Source organism: Ruditapes philippinarum, unplaced genomic scaffold, assembly GCF_026571515.1.
Source record: "Ruditapes philippinarum isolate M1 unplaced genomic scaffold, ASM2657151v2 ctg578_1_1_1_1, whole genome shotgun sequence".
NCBI classification, from domain to species: domain Eukaryota; kingdom Metazoa; phylum Mollusca; class Bivalvia; order Venerida; family Veneridae; genus Ruditapes; species Ruditapes philippinarum.
Window position 1 is genome coordinate 472,209 of NW_026865402.1, and position 14,765 is coordinate 486,973.

Sequence of the window (14,765 nt, forward strand, 5' to 3'; positions counted from 1 at the left end):
ATAAGGGAAGTCGCAGAAATTAAATCACGTTTTGTCCAAAGAATGTGCCGCAGAAATAAAGTCCGCAGAAATAAAAACATGCCAAAATTTGGAAAAACCGCAGAATTTGGAGCCCGCAGAAAAAACCACTTATACGGTATTGCCTAACCATATATTACTAATTTAAACCAAAGTTTTGTTGAAGATTTAGCTATATATATTTAACAGTACTCAAATCTCTTTCTAAATAGATACGTCACAATGATAAACAGATACGTTACCACCCATAAGAAGATGTTTCATGCGAAACATCTAAGCTCTAGCACATTGGGTTGATTAAAAAAAGATTTTTTAAGTTTTTACTATACACATATAGTTAAAAACAATGACACCCCTGGGGCGGGGCCAGTTTTGACCCCAGGGCTTTTATTTGAACAAACTTTGTAGAGACTTACTAGAAGATGTTTTATGCTTAATATCTAAACTTTAGCTATTTGGGTTTTTTCAAAGAAGATTTTTAAGTTTTTGCTATCGGGACAAGGTGAAATTTATGTAAAGTGTAGCTCGTCAAACTATGATTGTTTGATGGGGTGGCATAATAAACATGCACAAGTAGCTTTCTTTCTATTTAAAGATATACTATATGCTCATCTTTGAGTAAAATATTTTTACCGCAGAAATTCATTAAAATCTCTAAAATTCTTAATAAATATATCTAATTAGAATAGAAGAATGAACAAACTATGTATTGGAAGCTGCATTCCCTATAACAGTTATACTTTCTTTAAAAAAACCCCAAAAAACTGCCAATTTATATTTTTAAATGGCACTAAATGTATATTTCATATTGTGTCCACATACAGTGTGTAGAGTCTAAAACAAACCATATCTACTTACTGTGAAGTCAAAACTTATTTACTTTATCTTTACTAAGAGACAGAGAAGCAATTATCGATATTTTCATAAGCAAAGTAAGACTTAAAAATAAAAATAAAAAAATAATATGGTTTTGATGGTTTAATTATTTCTATATCATTAAACAATCCATAAAAATACATACCTTGTATAGTTATTTGTATAAAATACTACTATCTAGTCAATTAAAACTCAAACAAAAAACATTTGAATAGTATCCTGTCATATACATTAACAGAAGCTTTAAATTAAAATAAAATATAAGATCCAATCTATAATAAAATAAAATGTAAATATACATGTACTTCCAACATAACAATTATCATAGTGAATTCTACTAAATTCCCTTATGGTTTATGCAGTCACAGAAATAGGAGGGATGATCCGGAATTACCCGGAATTAATCCATAGACTCAATAAAATGTATTTAAAAGTTAATATTACAAACATTATCTTTAAGAAATAATATACATGTATCCCAAAAACTGATTTTGTCACTTAATAAATTCACTGTTTAGAGTTCAAATGCGAGGAATTATATCACGAGGGCGTAGCATATTTACACACACCTTTGGTCTTTCTATCTTCAATATGGTCTTTCTATGTATGTTCAATATGGAAAAATGCTGATCATGTCGAATAATATGTAATATAACCTCTTTTCAGAAAAAAAAAATAGAGCACATCACTTAGCAAAGTGTCTTAAATTCTATACAGCAATCAAACACAATCTTTGTCACTCCACTCTCCATTATTGCCTTAATTTTGACTGGGAACCTATGGTACACCAATTATACCACTCTCTTATTGCCCCAATTTTGAGAGGGAACCTGCTGTACACCAATTATATCACCTTTCCTTATTGCCCCAATTATTAAAGGGAACCTGAGGTTCACCAATTATATCACTCTTCCTTCTTGCCCCAATTTTGAGAGGGTAACCTGTGGTATACCAATTATATCACTCTTCCTTATTGCCCCAATTATTAGTGGGAACCTGTGGTGCACACCAATTATATCTTAAACGTTGATCTTTAACTGCATTTCTAGATTTAAATCAACACTTGTGGAATTGGAAGGAAATGTGACTTAAATTATTGATTTTTTAATATCGGACACTAAATACACCTCTTACCATACAGCTTCAAGATCAAGTATTTTGTTCTAATTAGAGAGGTGGATCGACTATCACAACCAGGCAAGGAATGTTTTACATCACAACTCATATTCCTTCCATTTATAGTTAGTATTACTGAATTTTACCCGTTTAAATGTATTCAAGCAAATAATTGCTTTTAACGCCGTGAAATAAATAATTCAAATTTTACTAATATTTTCTGCATAATTGCAATTTTCAAACGAAAAAGACAAAAGTTAGACAATCTAATTTAAACAATTTGCAGCAGATCAGTGGAAAATTTACTTCAAATTTACTAAAAGGACAAAATCATTTTAGTAAATTGTACAGTAAAAAAACAACACTTTCCTTTAAGCAAGATCTGCACTATGAATACTAGTAATTGTCAAAATCTATATGATCTAGATACTAATTCTTAACAATATCATGCTACACACTGTCTTTTCTTCAGATGAATATTCCGCGTCTTTTCATTTTTAAACATAACCTCACATTTCTCACACATGATGGCTGTATCCATCGCATGAACTTTGACATGTTCCTTTAGTTGAACATTCCAAGCTGCAGCATATTTACACTGTGTACATTTGTATGGTTTTTCTCCTGTGTGTGTACGCATGTGGGAAACCAGCTGGTATTTTTGAACACATGTGAAAGTGCACTGGTCGCAACTAAAGGGGTGTATATCTGAAAAGACAAAACTTAACTTGTAAAGAGATTTTGCAAAGTAAATTAGGTAGTCTACATACATGTAGTATATGTAAACAAAATATGGAATTTTGTTTATGTCCGACAAAAATTGTCAGAAATGAATTCAAAATCCCTGTCATAAATCAAGAGATTTATTTGTTTTTTTGTCTGTTTGGTTCTTTATGCAAACTTCAACATATTTGATTTCAAGAGAACAAAAAAATCTCCTTACATTCAATAACAAAGCTTGCTTATTTGTTAAATATAAATTCTGTCATTATCCAAAATGTAAAATGGCATTATAATGCAAGCGGTTACAATAACTGACTACTTTAAGTTCAGTCTAGTCAGGTACTTGATTGGATACAGAGGATATTGAGGGTCTTTTTCAACAAGCAAACCAATAAAGTCAGCATGTGACGTCATCATAGGTAATCCTGGTGCCAAAAATTCTGACAATAAAATTGAAACTTGTATTTCACAAGAATTTGGCGTGCAATAAGAACATTTTACAGACATATAATATGTAAATACATGTTGCTTCATAATTGATATTATCACATCATTATTATATCTACTGGTACTTACTGTCATGGCTGTAGAGATGTGTTTTCAATCTTTTAAATGATTTGGCAGCATACGGGCACTTTTCACACTGATATTTTCTTACATTTTCGTGTTTATCATGAACATGTTTATTCATACCACCTAATGTGATAAGTTGTCCACATATCTCACACTGCTCCTTCGAGGCACAATTCTTCTTATGGTGCTCAAACTCCTCCTTCTTTAATTGATATTTACCTGAAATAGTAAGAAAAGAAGGGATATAAGTATGAAAGAAGAATTATATGTTTTAGCCAAGCAATTAAAAACTGAGAATTTAGATGTCTTTTGGTTTGTATAGAATTTATCTTATTTGATTGCCAAGGAAGCTATAAGCTTATAGACACTATTTTGGATCCTTTCCTGGAACCAACCAGTACTGAGCAATGAGTGTAAAGTTTCTTGCGGGCTTTTTTTTTTTTACAATCATGCAAACTAAATGACCCCTAGAACATAATTATATCATTTTAGTTGAGATTCATTAGTTAATCATGCATCCAATATATCTAGTGACGGCAAAGCTTACTATCTAAGGCATGATGGCTGTGTAGGTCCAAACCTGATCAGGGGCAAGCCATTGTTTCCCAAAGCAAGACATTTAAACACTCATTGCCTAGTACTGGTTTGTCACAGCAACATATTCAAGAGAGCATCTATTAATTTATAGCTTCCTACACAATGGAACTGAAATAAATTCTGTATAAACTAAATATCTTATTCTTGACCATAAAAGTGTCACATAAAAAGTGTTTCCTATGTATAAAATACTAAGTAAACGATCCCTTAGAGCAAGACCATATTAAATTTTATCTAACAAAATCTATTTTAGCCAACTCTGACATTGAAAAAAAATTGAACTGAAACCCCACAAGTTTATGACTACATGGTTTAAAACATAACAAATATCAAAAAAAAAAATTAAAAAATTATCACTTTTACTCTCAGTGACTTTGACCACACTTGCACGAAATGGTTGATGTGATATGATAAACAGTTAAGTTTGACTGAAGAAAGGAAAGTGAATGAAAGAACTACTCACTTTGTTTACAGGCCACACAGTATTGGCAAAGCTCTGGATGAACCTTCCTCATATGATCTAATCTATCACCTACACTTTTGGACAGGTCAGGACAAAATCGGCATCTCCATTCAGGAACATCATGAACTCTCCCCATGTGGTTCCTCTTACTTTCAATTGAATGAGCAGAAGTACCACAAATTTCACATACAAATAACGCCTTTACAATATTACAGCATTTTATTCTATGTTCACGTAAGTCTGCTTTACAGTAACCAATATACTGACAATTGTCACATTCCAAAGCTTTATTTATATGCTTTTCAATGTGATTTTCTATTACATCTTTAGTGGAACATTTGAAATGTTGACAAACCAAACAAGAGTACAGATTCTCACTTGCATCTATTCCACGATTCTTTCTTTCAAAAGACTCCATTTTTTCAGTTCGATATTTGTCTTCATGATCTGCTAATTGAATTTTGATCCACGGCTTTTTTATTTCTGCCACCTTCTTTTGTTTCTTTGTAGTAGATTTCTTTTTCATTCCCTCTTTTCTTGTTTCATATTTGCGCTTTTTTGGAATCTTTTTAGACTGTTCATCAGTGTTAGGTTCAGCAACACTCTTGTTTCCTTCAGTTATTTTAGTATCAATTACATGTACATCATCCCCACTTTCGTCCCCATCACTTCCATCATAATCAGCTGCAAATGAAATATCAAAGTCGGGATCTTTTTTGTTTTTTCTCACATATTTTGTACCTCGAACAACTTTGGACATTTTAGACTTCAAATTTTCTTCAATTTCTGTCTCACCTTTCCATTCTAATGCAGCATAATTAGGTCTGAAGCCCTTTTTCCTCATTCTTGCACTTTTAATAACACAATCCTGTGAATCGCTGTCACCGACTTCTGGTATTTTCAAGAGATTTCTGGCATTATTCAGCTGATTAAGCACCTCTGTAAACTCTTCATCAGTTGCTGAATCCGTTGCTGAATCACTGATACTACCAGCCTCTTCTACATCATGTAGTACTTCCATCTTTACCTCCCCATCACCATACCTAAAACAGTTCAATAAAATTTAACAAATAACTGTTTAAATTAAAAATAGGTCACAGTAAATTTTATATGCTCAATTGATAAGCCTACAGTCATTCAAAGCCAAATGAATGCAGCCATTCACATTTATTATATGTCACTGATTTTTTGAACATCTAAAACCTGCCTAAATTCCACTTGGAAAATCTGCCATGTGGCTACTTACTTGATTTCTCTTTATTCTTTAATAATCTAATTATGATGAAAATATTTAGTCATATACAATGCAAGTTCAGACAAATAAGTTACAATAATGGCAAAGTCATTAAGTGCAACCTAGCAGGTACAACTCTTGACGTTTTTTTTTTTTTTTGAAATCAAACACATAATGAAGATGATCCATTAAGAATTAAATAAATAATATTCACTGTTGATGTTTTTTGACAGCAACAACAACCTGACTGAGGCAATAGCTCAAAAATTTTCTTTGAAAAGGTTGAGGTTATAACAGTAAAATAACTGAGAATTATTGTGATGGCAGTAAAACAATAAACAATTTGATTGAAATCAGCTCCTGATTTTAAAGGATACTGAATGACTGTACATTTAATACTAAATTTATTAAAGGAGTTGAATAAGATCCATATTTATGAGAGCCTGTGGTGAGCATATTATTGTTTTATTCAATTCAGTTTTGAATCTACACAAATATAAAATTCTATTTATAACACATTCAAAATTAAAATGCATCAACATGCCTATAGTGTAACGCCAACATATTTCACTGTGTTTGATATAACACAAATGATGTCGCATCAAATTATTATTACACTAGTGTAACATCGTTTTTATTTCATGGTTTTATTACACTATTGCGCCCTGGTTTATGTGATTAATAAAACATAAGATTAGAACTTTAGTCAAACAAGCAAATTCGTTGAATTTATATCCCCCACCGAGTACTGGTTATTATTAACACAACAACTGAAGACATAAGGCTTTCTTTATATAATAATCATGGCATGAACAGTAATATTCTTTGAACCTGATAAATATTCAGGGAAATAACAGAGCCATAACTTTTTGTTAAATAGTAATATCTGGAAATGCCAATGAGATGTATGCATACTACATAACTATTCAAGGGCCATAAATCTGAGTTATAAGTATCTGACCGGAATAAGGCGACTATATGCACATCTCCTCTTAGTATCCCATACAGTTTCATTGAATTCCAGCCAGTAGTTACAGAGAAGTAGCACGGAAACGATTATTGCTCTGGTTGTATACTGCCTAATTTATCAAGGGTCATAACTCTAAGTTTAAAAGTCTGACCCAAACAAGGTGACAATATGCGCATGTCCTCTTCGTATTGAAGGTTCAAATAAAGTTTCATTGAATTCCAGCCAGTAGTTGCAGAGAAGTAATGAGGAAACAAACTGCATAACTAATCAAGGGCCATAACTCTAAGTTAAAGTGTCTGACCCCAACAAGGCAATGATATGCCCATCTTCTCTTGGTATTGAAGGTTCCCATAAGGTTTCATTGAATTCCAGCCAGTAGTTGCAGAGAAGTAGCGCGGTAACAATTTTTTCTCTATATGCATACTGCATAACTAATCAAGGGCCATAACTCTGAGTTAGAGTGTCTGACCGGAACAAGGCGACGATATGCGCATCTCCTCTTGGTATTGAAGGTTCCCATAAAGTTTCATTGAATTCCAGCCAGTAGTTGCAGAAAAGTAGCGCGGAAACGATTTTTACTCCATATGCATATGGCATAACTAATCAAGGGCCATAACTCTGGGTTAAAGTGTCTGACCGGAAAAGCTGACGATATGCGCATCTCCTCTTGGTATTGAAGGTTCCCATAAAGTTTTGTTGAATTCCAGCCAGTAGTTGCAGAAAAGTAGCGCGGAAACGATTTTTACTCCATATGCATATGGCATAACTAATCAAGGGCCATAACTCTGGTTAAAGTGTCTGACCGGAAAAGCTGACGATATGCGCATCTCCTCTTGGTATTGAAGGTTCCCATAAAGTTTTGTTGAATTCCAGCCAGTAGTTGCAGAGAACTACTCCGGAAACGATTTTTACTCCATATGCATACTACATAACTAATCAAGGGCCATAACTCTGAGTTAAAGGGTCTGACCGGAACAAGCCGACAATATGCGCCTCTCCTCTTGATATTGATGATTCCCATAAAGTTTCGTTGAATTCCAGCCAGTAGTTGCAGAGAACTACTCCGGAAACGAAATTCAGACGGACGGAAGGACGGACAACGCCAAAACTATATCCCCCTCCCGATTCCATCGGCGGGGGATAATTATGACAAACAACTGAAGAGTTTGAAGCAATGGCAGAATCAACGTCTATCAATACGCATTAAAATTTTCTTCACAAACATAACTTACATGATGTCCACAGAGGTGTCAGTCTCATCATTATAATCGTCATTTTCAGTTTTTACATTTCCATCTCCAGTTACTGAGAGATATTCTTGTTGTGTATCAATGTTCATATTGTGACATCCTGGCTCTATAGAAATACAAAATGATATCTTTTAAAGTAACACATTTTTATTTCATACTTATTAATGAATATTGAGAAATATTGATAAAATAAAATTTGTAATTCACTTTTCAGTATTTTCACTGTAAAAATTTATTTTTCACTGCAGTGAAACACATTTTCCATATTTTCACTGGTATCTTGCCAAACCACTTTTTTCTTAATTCAGCCATCAAATAAAATAGAAGGAGAAATCTTAAGGTCAAAAAAAGAAAGAGTATATAATAGAACAGAATATTCAAGGTTTTTCCTATAAATACATGATTTTTTTATTTCATGGTATGAAAGGCAATTAAGCATATAGCTATAAAGTTCAGGTTTTAATGTTGGAATGATTCATTCAGATCAGGAGTAGTATGTTAATGTCATAGGATGAGAAATTTTGCAACCTGACTGGGACTCTTACTCTTGGAACACAGTTCCACATCTCTACAGAGTCACCAGGCAGCTTACAAATTTTCTCCACAACAAAGACGTGGTTCTATACTGTGACATAAATTATACTGTTATATACATCTACATAATCACTTTCATGGTTTCTGAGTATATATCATACATGTATAAATCTTAACATTCACTGTAATCAAAATTGGACAAATTGATGTAAATTAATAGTCTAAGAGAAAACAGAAAGTTTTAAATTATTTGAATCAAATTATTAAACAACTACATTTTTTGTATCACAACAAATTTAGTAAATGGTAAACAAAATGTTATACATGTATTTTGCTTTAATGAGGATTATAATTTTGCAATAAGTGTTATTAATTTATATTATATTTTACCCATTTTCACGCTTGTATTATAACTGTCCGTATTCCCGGTAATATCCTCTCCAGCCCTATATAACATGCATGTAGCAGGTGGCATTATTTCTATACCAATCCTTCTAAATGTGATATTTACAGCCGGGTAGTCTGACGCTGGGAGGAGACAGGTGAGCAGTACATCCATGGGCGGGATATTGTTGATGTCTGGCTGAGAGTTCCATGTATGTACATGATGATTGTTGGAACATGTCTGATAACAATAATGACAAAAAATGTATTATGCTAGTAGATCTAGTTGCAATACTATCTGATATTATTTTTTCATTTATTTTCTTTTAAAGTACATGTATGACCCTCTTATGGGCACTAAAAAGAAAAATTGACAACAAAGTTGAGTTGTTTGCCTTAAAATTTACAGCACAGTTTTGGACTTCAGACATTTCTCTGATCTAATAGAATGCCATTTTTTTTCCAGAAATTCAGAAATAAGAAAACTTTAAATAAAATACCTATATAGAAAATATAATCAAAACTAAACATTTTTCTTTTCTATAATCTTTGAGCCCTAAATTTCCACTGAATTGACCAAACTCCTAAGAACATATTTCCATTAACCAGCAGCTTATTGGTTAATGTTGAAAGAGCTGCTACAATATCATGACTGCACTTTTCTCGATAGTTAAACAAGAGCCTTGATAATGTAGAATTTTTTAAGTACAAAAAAGGTCATAACTTTGTCAAAATCCATGTCAGACTTATGGGCCTTGGACATTGGAGTTTTTTCTATCATAAAACAAAAAATAAGTGTGTGATGTTTCAACACATTCCCTTAAATAGTTTTGGAGACACCCATTTGCACACAAAATATCAATTTGCACACAAATCTTAGCAATAGCTCTCCCTATTCTTCCAAAAGTCAAGCTAAAAATCAATTAATCAAATTACCCATTTTAACTGGACTGATGTTCCTATGTACTTTGCTGCCACTGATACCGGCTTATTACAAAACTTCTGTGAACAAATTCTCTTTATCCTTAGATTTGCCAAATTTAGAATTTCTGTATGCACACAGATAGCTTTCCTTTCTGTAAATATATCTCTGTTGGAACTAGTTTCTTCAACATTGCTTGTTTGGTTGGACTGATCATCAATATCCTCACTGTCCTTACTGCTTTCAGGCACAGCCTCTGATTCCCTTAAGAAAATAAAACCAACATGAACTTTAAATAGTATCAATTTCAAATCACCTTCTGATAAAATATTGTATTTTCTAACAAATATCAGGCAAATTTATCATAAATTCTAAAACTTTCACATCAAGTAAAACATTCCGCGCGAGCTGTACTGTAACTGTTACTCTGACAAAAGTTTTGCAGGTAAGAATGTGATCTTTCAGTCTCTCAGCCTCTCAGACTCATTAAAACTTACTTAGACTATAAATGTATTTAACATAACCCTTGCAGACTTAATATGTATCTTAATCAATTAATCTATAATGAGGGATCATACTTTTTTTCTCAGATTTTTATGTTTCAAAACAGCAGGTGTCAAGTGCTGTGTGGCAGTTGTAAAAAGTTGGCCTGTACTGTTATATTTTTCTGGTCCTTTGGGAGCATTGATCAGTGTTGAAGTTGAACTGTTGTTACTGCTCAAGCTGGTGCTAAAGGGCGTGAGAGATGTTGCATTTTTACATTATCTCTTATACACAAAGTCAATTAAACAGAGTTTGCAATTTTCATATAATGTAACAGTTGTTGAGGGATTACCCCTTTTTCAGATATTTTTAGTTGCTCTTGATCATGACTTGTTTTTTGTGATATGATAAGAAATTATGCATGATAGATATGATACCTTAGACAGTCAACCTTACCTTTGTGCACTCATTGCTGGCAAGTCTTTTTCTGTAGCAGTATGCATAGCACCATCATCATCTCTATGTCTAAATTTCACCCTGAAATACAGTTGTAGTTGATTTTGTTGCTGTTTTGTTTGTTTGTTTGTTTTTTGTAAGATTTTAAGCCACATTGACACATTATATTTAACACTGTTAATATCATAATGACAACTTTCCAGATTTCTACCTGGAGGAAGACCTCCCTATCATTGCTCAATAAAAAATCCAAAGTCCATTCAAGATTCAACTCTTTCAGCAGTGAGAGGCCAGTGGTCCCATTAAAATAGTGGGCAGATGAAACAGAAATTTTACCTATTTTTTTTTTCTTTAAAAATTTTGAATAAAAGTAATTCTGCTTTTGTATGTCTTATTTCCCAACATGTGTCACAGATTTTCCCTTTTTTAACTTAGGTTATTAATGGAATGAATCTCATAAAACACAGACTCTGAGAGTGTTAATTGGCCTGTACTAAGAGCAACTTACTATTACCCTATTTCTACCAATCAAACATAAAGCACAGAAACATGAAACAAGAGCTCTGTCAGAGGCACATGTGACTAAATAAATACTGACCACAGTAAAAGACAAAACTATGAAAAAAATAATCATATGATATAAATATATTTCTGTATAAGTATCAATAAAGCACTCAAATGTTTAACATTTTTGCACCAAATAAAATGCATGTGACAATGTCAATAAAAATTCAACAGAAATGTCTAAGTTTACATGTATAATGCAAAAGAACAACAATTTTGAAATCTAAAGTAAATTCTCAATTCTTTCAGTAACAAAAATGATAAAAGCAAGAAGTATGTAACATTTTAAAATTATAAATTCAGAGAGAATTTAAAACACCCCTTGAAATAAAATCAAACAGTATATAACATTTTTAACTAAAATTTTTAAGTTCAAAGATGAAATAAATTTTCTTGAAATTCTTGAACCTTGTCATACTGATACATGATGAGAATTAAGGCAAAGAACAATTATCTTAAGTTTAAGCAAGTTTAAAAGCATGCAGTTACCATTTATTATTTAAATAATATACTGTATAGTAAGTTAACAAAGATAATACATGTACATTGTAGTTTAAAAAAAACAACACTTTTTAAATAAATTCCAAGATCAAAATGGAGATATTTCTTGAAATACAGAATCTAGATTTATAAATTATAATCCAATTAGCCTAATTTATTCGGGGCGAACTATTAAACCCATTTTACAGACTATTTTTTGTACTACAGTACATTAGATAGTTTGATAATGATAGCATTTCCCACATATTAATTATAATGCAGCAAGGTTTATAACTCTAAAAGTAAAATACATTATGAAATAAGAGCAAAAAAATAACATTTTTAAAGAAAATTCTAAGTTCATGGGGAGATAAATTCTAAAAATGTGGCTTCTAGAGTTATGAACCTTATCACATATTATGTGGTTGATAGTAAGTAACATAGATAACATAACATCTATATTTGAAGTTTAAAGTATATTCCTTATTAAATTAAGAAGTAAGAGTTAAAAAACATATAAATTTAAGGAAAATTCTATGTTCAAGGGGAGAAAAATCTGAAAATATTTCTTAGAACTATAGAGTTATGAATTTTGTACATATATGAAACAGTAAATTATAAGGTCTAGAACTTGAAGTTTGATGCTGAAGAAAATTAAGAAATAAAAAAATGTAAAAACATTACTGCAAAAAATCTCTAAAGTCTGGATGCGGTCACCGACGTGAGCTTTCCAGTATACTTCGTATATTTAAAGTAAATACACAATGAGTAATGATATTGTATTAGCATTGTTCTTGCATTTTAATCATTTGGTGGTATACAACCTTATTCAAACGAAACCGGAAACATGTGCAAAACCCGAAATGAGACTATTAAACCCGAAAAGAAATATAAATCGCGTTGACCTAGTTTTAATGTTAACAAACCAGTGGTCCATTAAAATCGTTGCAAAGTTATCGTGCGTTTGAAACGGCAGTTCCGACTTTAATCTAACCCATCGCTCCCAGACACTTGTCACAAGTCTTAACGAGTGGTGATCCTTATGATATATCTTCCTCTTATCTGCATTTATTTTCCTCACACGAGTTATTAAATTGTCAGACATTTCCATTATTAACAGTGCGCATGCTCAACATATAATTTGCATATCTCACGATGCAGCCTACTGTACGGCGCGAATTCAAGTATCCTCACCGAGGCGGACCGTGCAATGAAAAAAAGTTTTATTTTACGCGATGTATCGATGTAAGGAACATTAAATCTAAACCACTTTTCATTCAACTTTTAACTAATGGATAGATGGATAGATAAAATATAGGCTCCATTCTGTTATTGTAGCTTTAAAGCAGAAAGACAGCGTCGTCCCGTGCAATTTACTAGGGCCGTAATTATGCGACATAAGATCAATAACTTTTATGCATTGGAAAAACACCTTTCTTTTGTTGTTTTACTGAAAAAAATAATGATGTTTTAAAACATTCTTAATATTTTTTTTTATAAAATATATAAAAATATAATGTACACGACATACTATCAAAGCCACTTACGATGCATCACTCAGATCACCCAGAAAAAATCAATTTTTGAGCATAGAGACAAGATTTCTGTACTTTTTGTAAAGATCTAGTAGGCAAACATAACATTCTTGAAAAATATGTATACACGCCCTATGCATTGCTTTTTGAAAGTCTTTATCTCTTGTGACCTACTTATGCATCATACTGGAACAATTAATCATTTATCTAACTTTTGTAGAGGATCACCTAGCTACATTTTTGTAAGGGTCACTCTTGTAAAGTTTGGTCAAAACTTCCTTATTTTTAAAGGCACATTATATGCTCCAGAATTGCTTTTATTTTTATTTCTCAAAAACTGTTTTGTTATAGTTCCAAAAAAAGTTACTCATTACTCAATTACCTGAACCATCTTTTAAATGTTCGAATCCTCGTTGTTGAATTGTGGACAACGACTAACGGCGGTTAGCAGAAAAATTTCCATGACAAAAGCTCATCACTCAACATTTTATGTTTTTTTTTTAAATGCATGGCTATTGAAGGATTAACTATTTAAACTTCAAATTAGAAGAATACATTATAGAATAATTAACATATGAATTTTACATGAATTTGCTTAAGATCTTGAAATAAAGATGCCAGAGTTATGAAACTTGGCATATGTGATGTGTTTCATGAAAAGGAACAACTATTTAATAAACCTGTCACATGACAAAAGCTTTCATGGTTAATTCAAAGGCCCTAGGAGGTACAACTTTTATCTTGAAAAATGCATGTCAGCTAGTTAGCATATGTTGTTGTGTAATATATGCTGTTTAACTCAGTGTAGACCAATGTCTCTTTGATACCAGTTTGATAGAATGATTTTACATGTAAACATATGCTTTAATTAGTACTTAGAATAAAACTTATATATATTCAAAAGTTTTATGTTGATAACTGACCATCGGTCATTTCAGATAATAGTACACAATGTGATGCGGATAATAATGATTGATTGAATGGTCATAGTTTTCAAAGAGTTACAACGACACTGTTGAGGTCTCACGGTAACTTCCCAACCTAACTCGAGTAGGAAAACGTCAGGTGCCCTTCCATGCCTTTTTTCACGAACGAGTAGAACCACCAATGTAAGCTAACTTGATATAGTTTCACCATATAAAATAATTCAAAGTCTGTGTCGATAAATTCGAAGCCACAGCGGTAAATGGCAAGTAGCAGATGATGATTACCAGAAATATAGACACCAATGCCAGCATTTGGGATGTAGTATGATAGTGCTCTACAGGAACGTATTACCTTGGAGTGACAAGCTTCAACTAGAAGTCAAGAAAAAATCTATAATTGGATTTTGACGACCAAGTTCATTTAAAGGAAACATCAAATTTGAGTTATTCAACACATCTGTTGTATCATATGTGCGTTTTGTCTAAGTATAATCTAATCTGTAAATGAATAATGTTATGAGAAGTCATGTAAAGTTCAAGGTCATAATCTAAGTTTTGTCGTAAGTATTTTTGTCAACTGCAAACGACATATGTTTATTTTGCAAAATGTTGGTTGTGTCAAAATTTATTTTGTTCAAGTAAAAAAGCACTGTGACAATAG

At 32.1% G+C, this 14,765-nt stretch overlaps 1 protein-coding gene across 2 annotated transcripts; it reads right to left on the bottom strand.

Moving 5' to 3' along the window:
• Positions 1 to 981: 981 nt before the first annotated feature.
• Positions 982 to 12,846, bottom strand: LOC132728877 (transcriptional repressor CTCFL-like). Of its 2 annotated transcripts, none has more exons than XM_060714565.1 (8): positions 12,570 to 12,846; positions 10,600 to 10,680; positions 9,675 to 9,924; positions 8,745 to 8,979; positions 7,803 to 7,926; positions 4,367 to 5,409; positions 3,310 to 3,525; positions 982 to 2,718 (listed from the first exon to the last, which is right to left on the bottom strand). In XM_060714565.1, the coding sequence occupies exons 1-8, from the start codon at positions 12,752 to 12,754 to the stop codon at positions 2,456 to 2,458; spliced, it is 2,397 nt and encodes a 798-aa protein (XP_060570548.1). In that variant the 5' UTR covers positions 12,755 to 12,846; the 3' UTR covers positions 982 to 2,455. The 2 variants fall into 2 exon arrangements, with proteins under 2 accessions (XP_060570548.1, XP_060570549.1); XM_060714566.1 differs by lacking the exon at positions 12,570 to 12,846 and adding an exon at positions 12,328 to 12,548.
• Positions 12,847 to 14,765: the final 1,919 nt, after the last annotated feature.

What these genes read in the sequence shown, in the direction of transcription:
- LOC132728877 (XM_060714565.1), bottom strand. Translation starts at nt 12,754, where the DNA reads ATGGAAATGTCTGACAATTTAATAACTCGTGTGAGGAAAATAAATGCA. An exon ending in ACGATTTTAATGGACCACTG is followed by an intron (nt 10,681 to 12,569) that starts GTTTGTTAACAT and finishes ACTGTATTTCAG; the next exon opens with GGTGAAATTTAGACATAGAG. An exon ending in ACATCTCTACAGCCATGACA is followed by an intron (nt 2,719 to 3,309) that starts GTAAGTACCAGT and finishes TTGTCTTTTCAG; the next exon opens with ATATACACCCCTTTAGTTGC.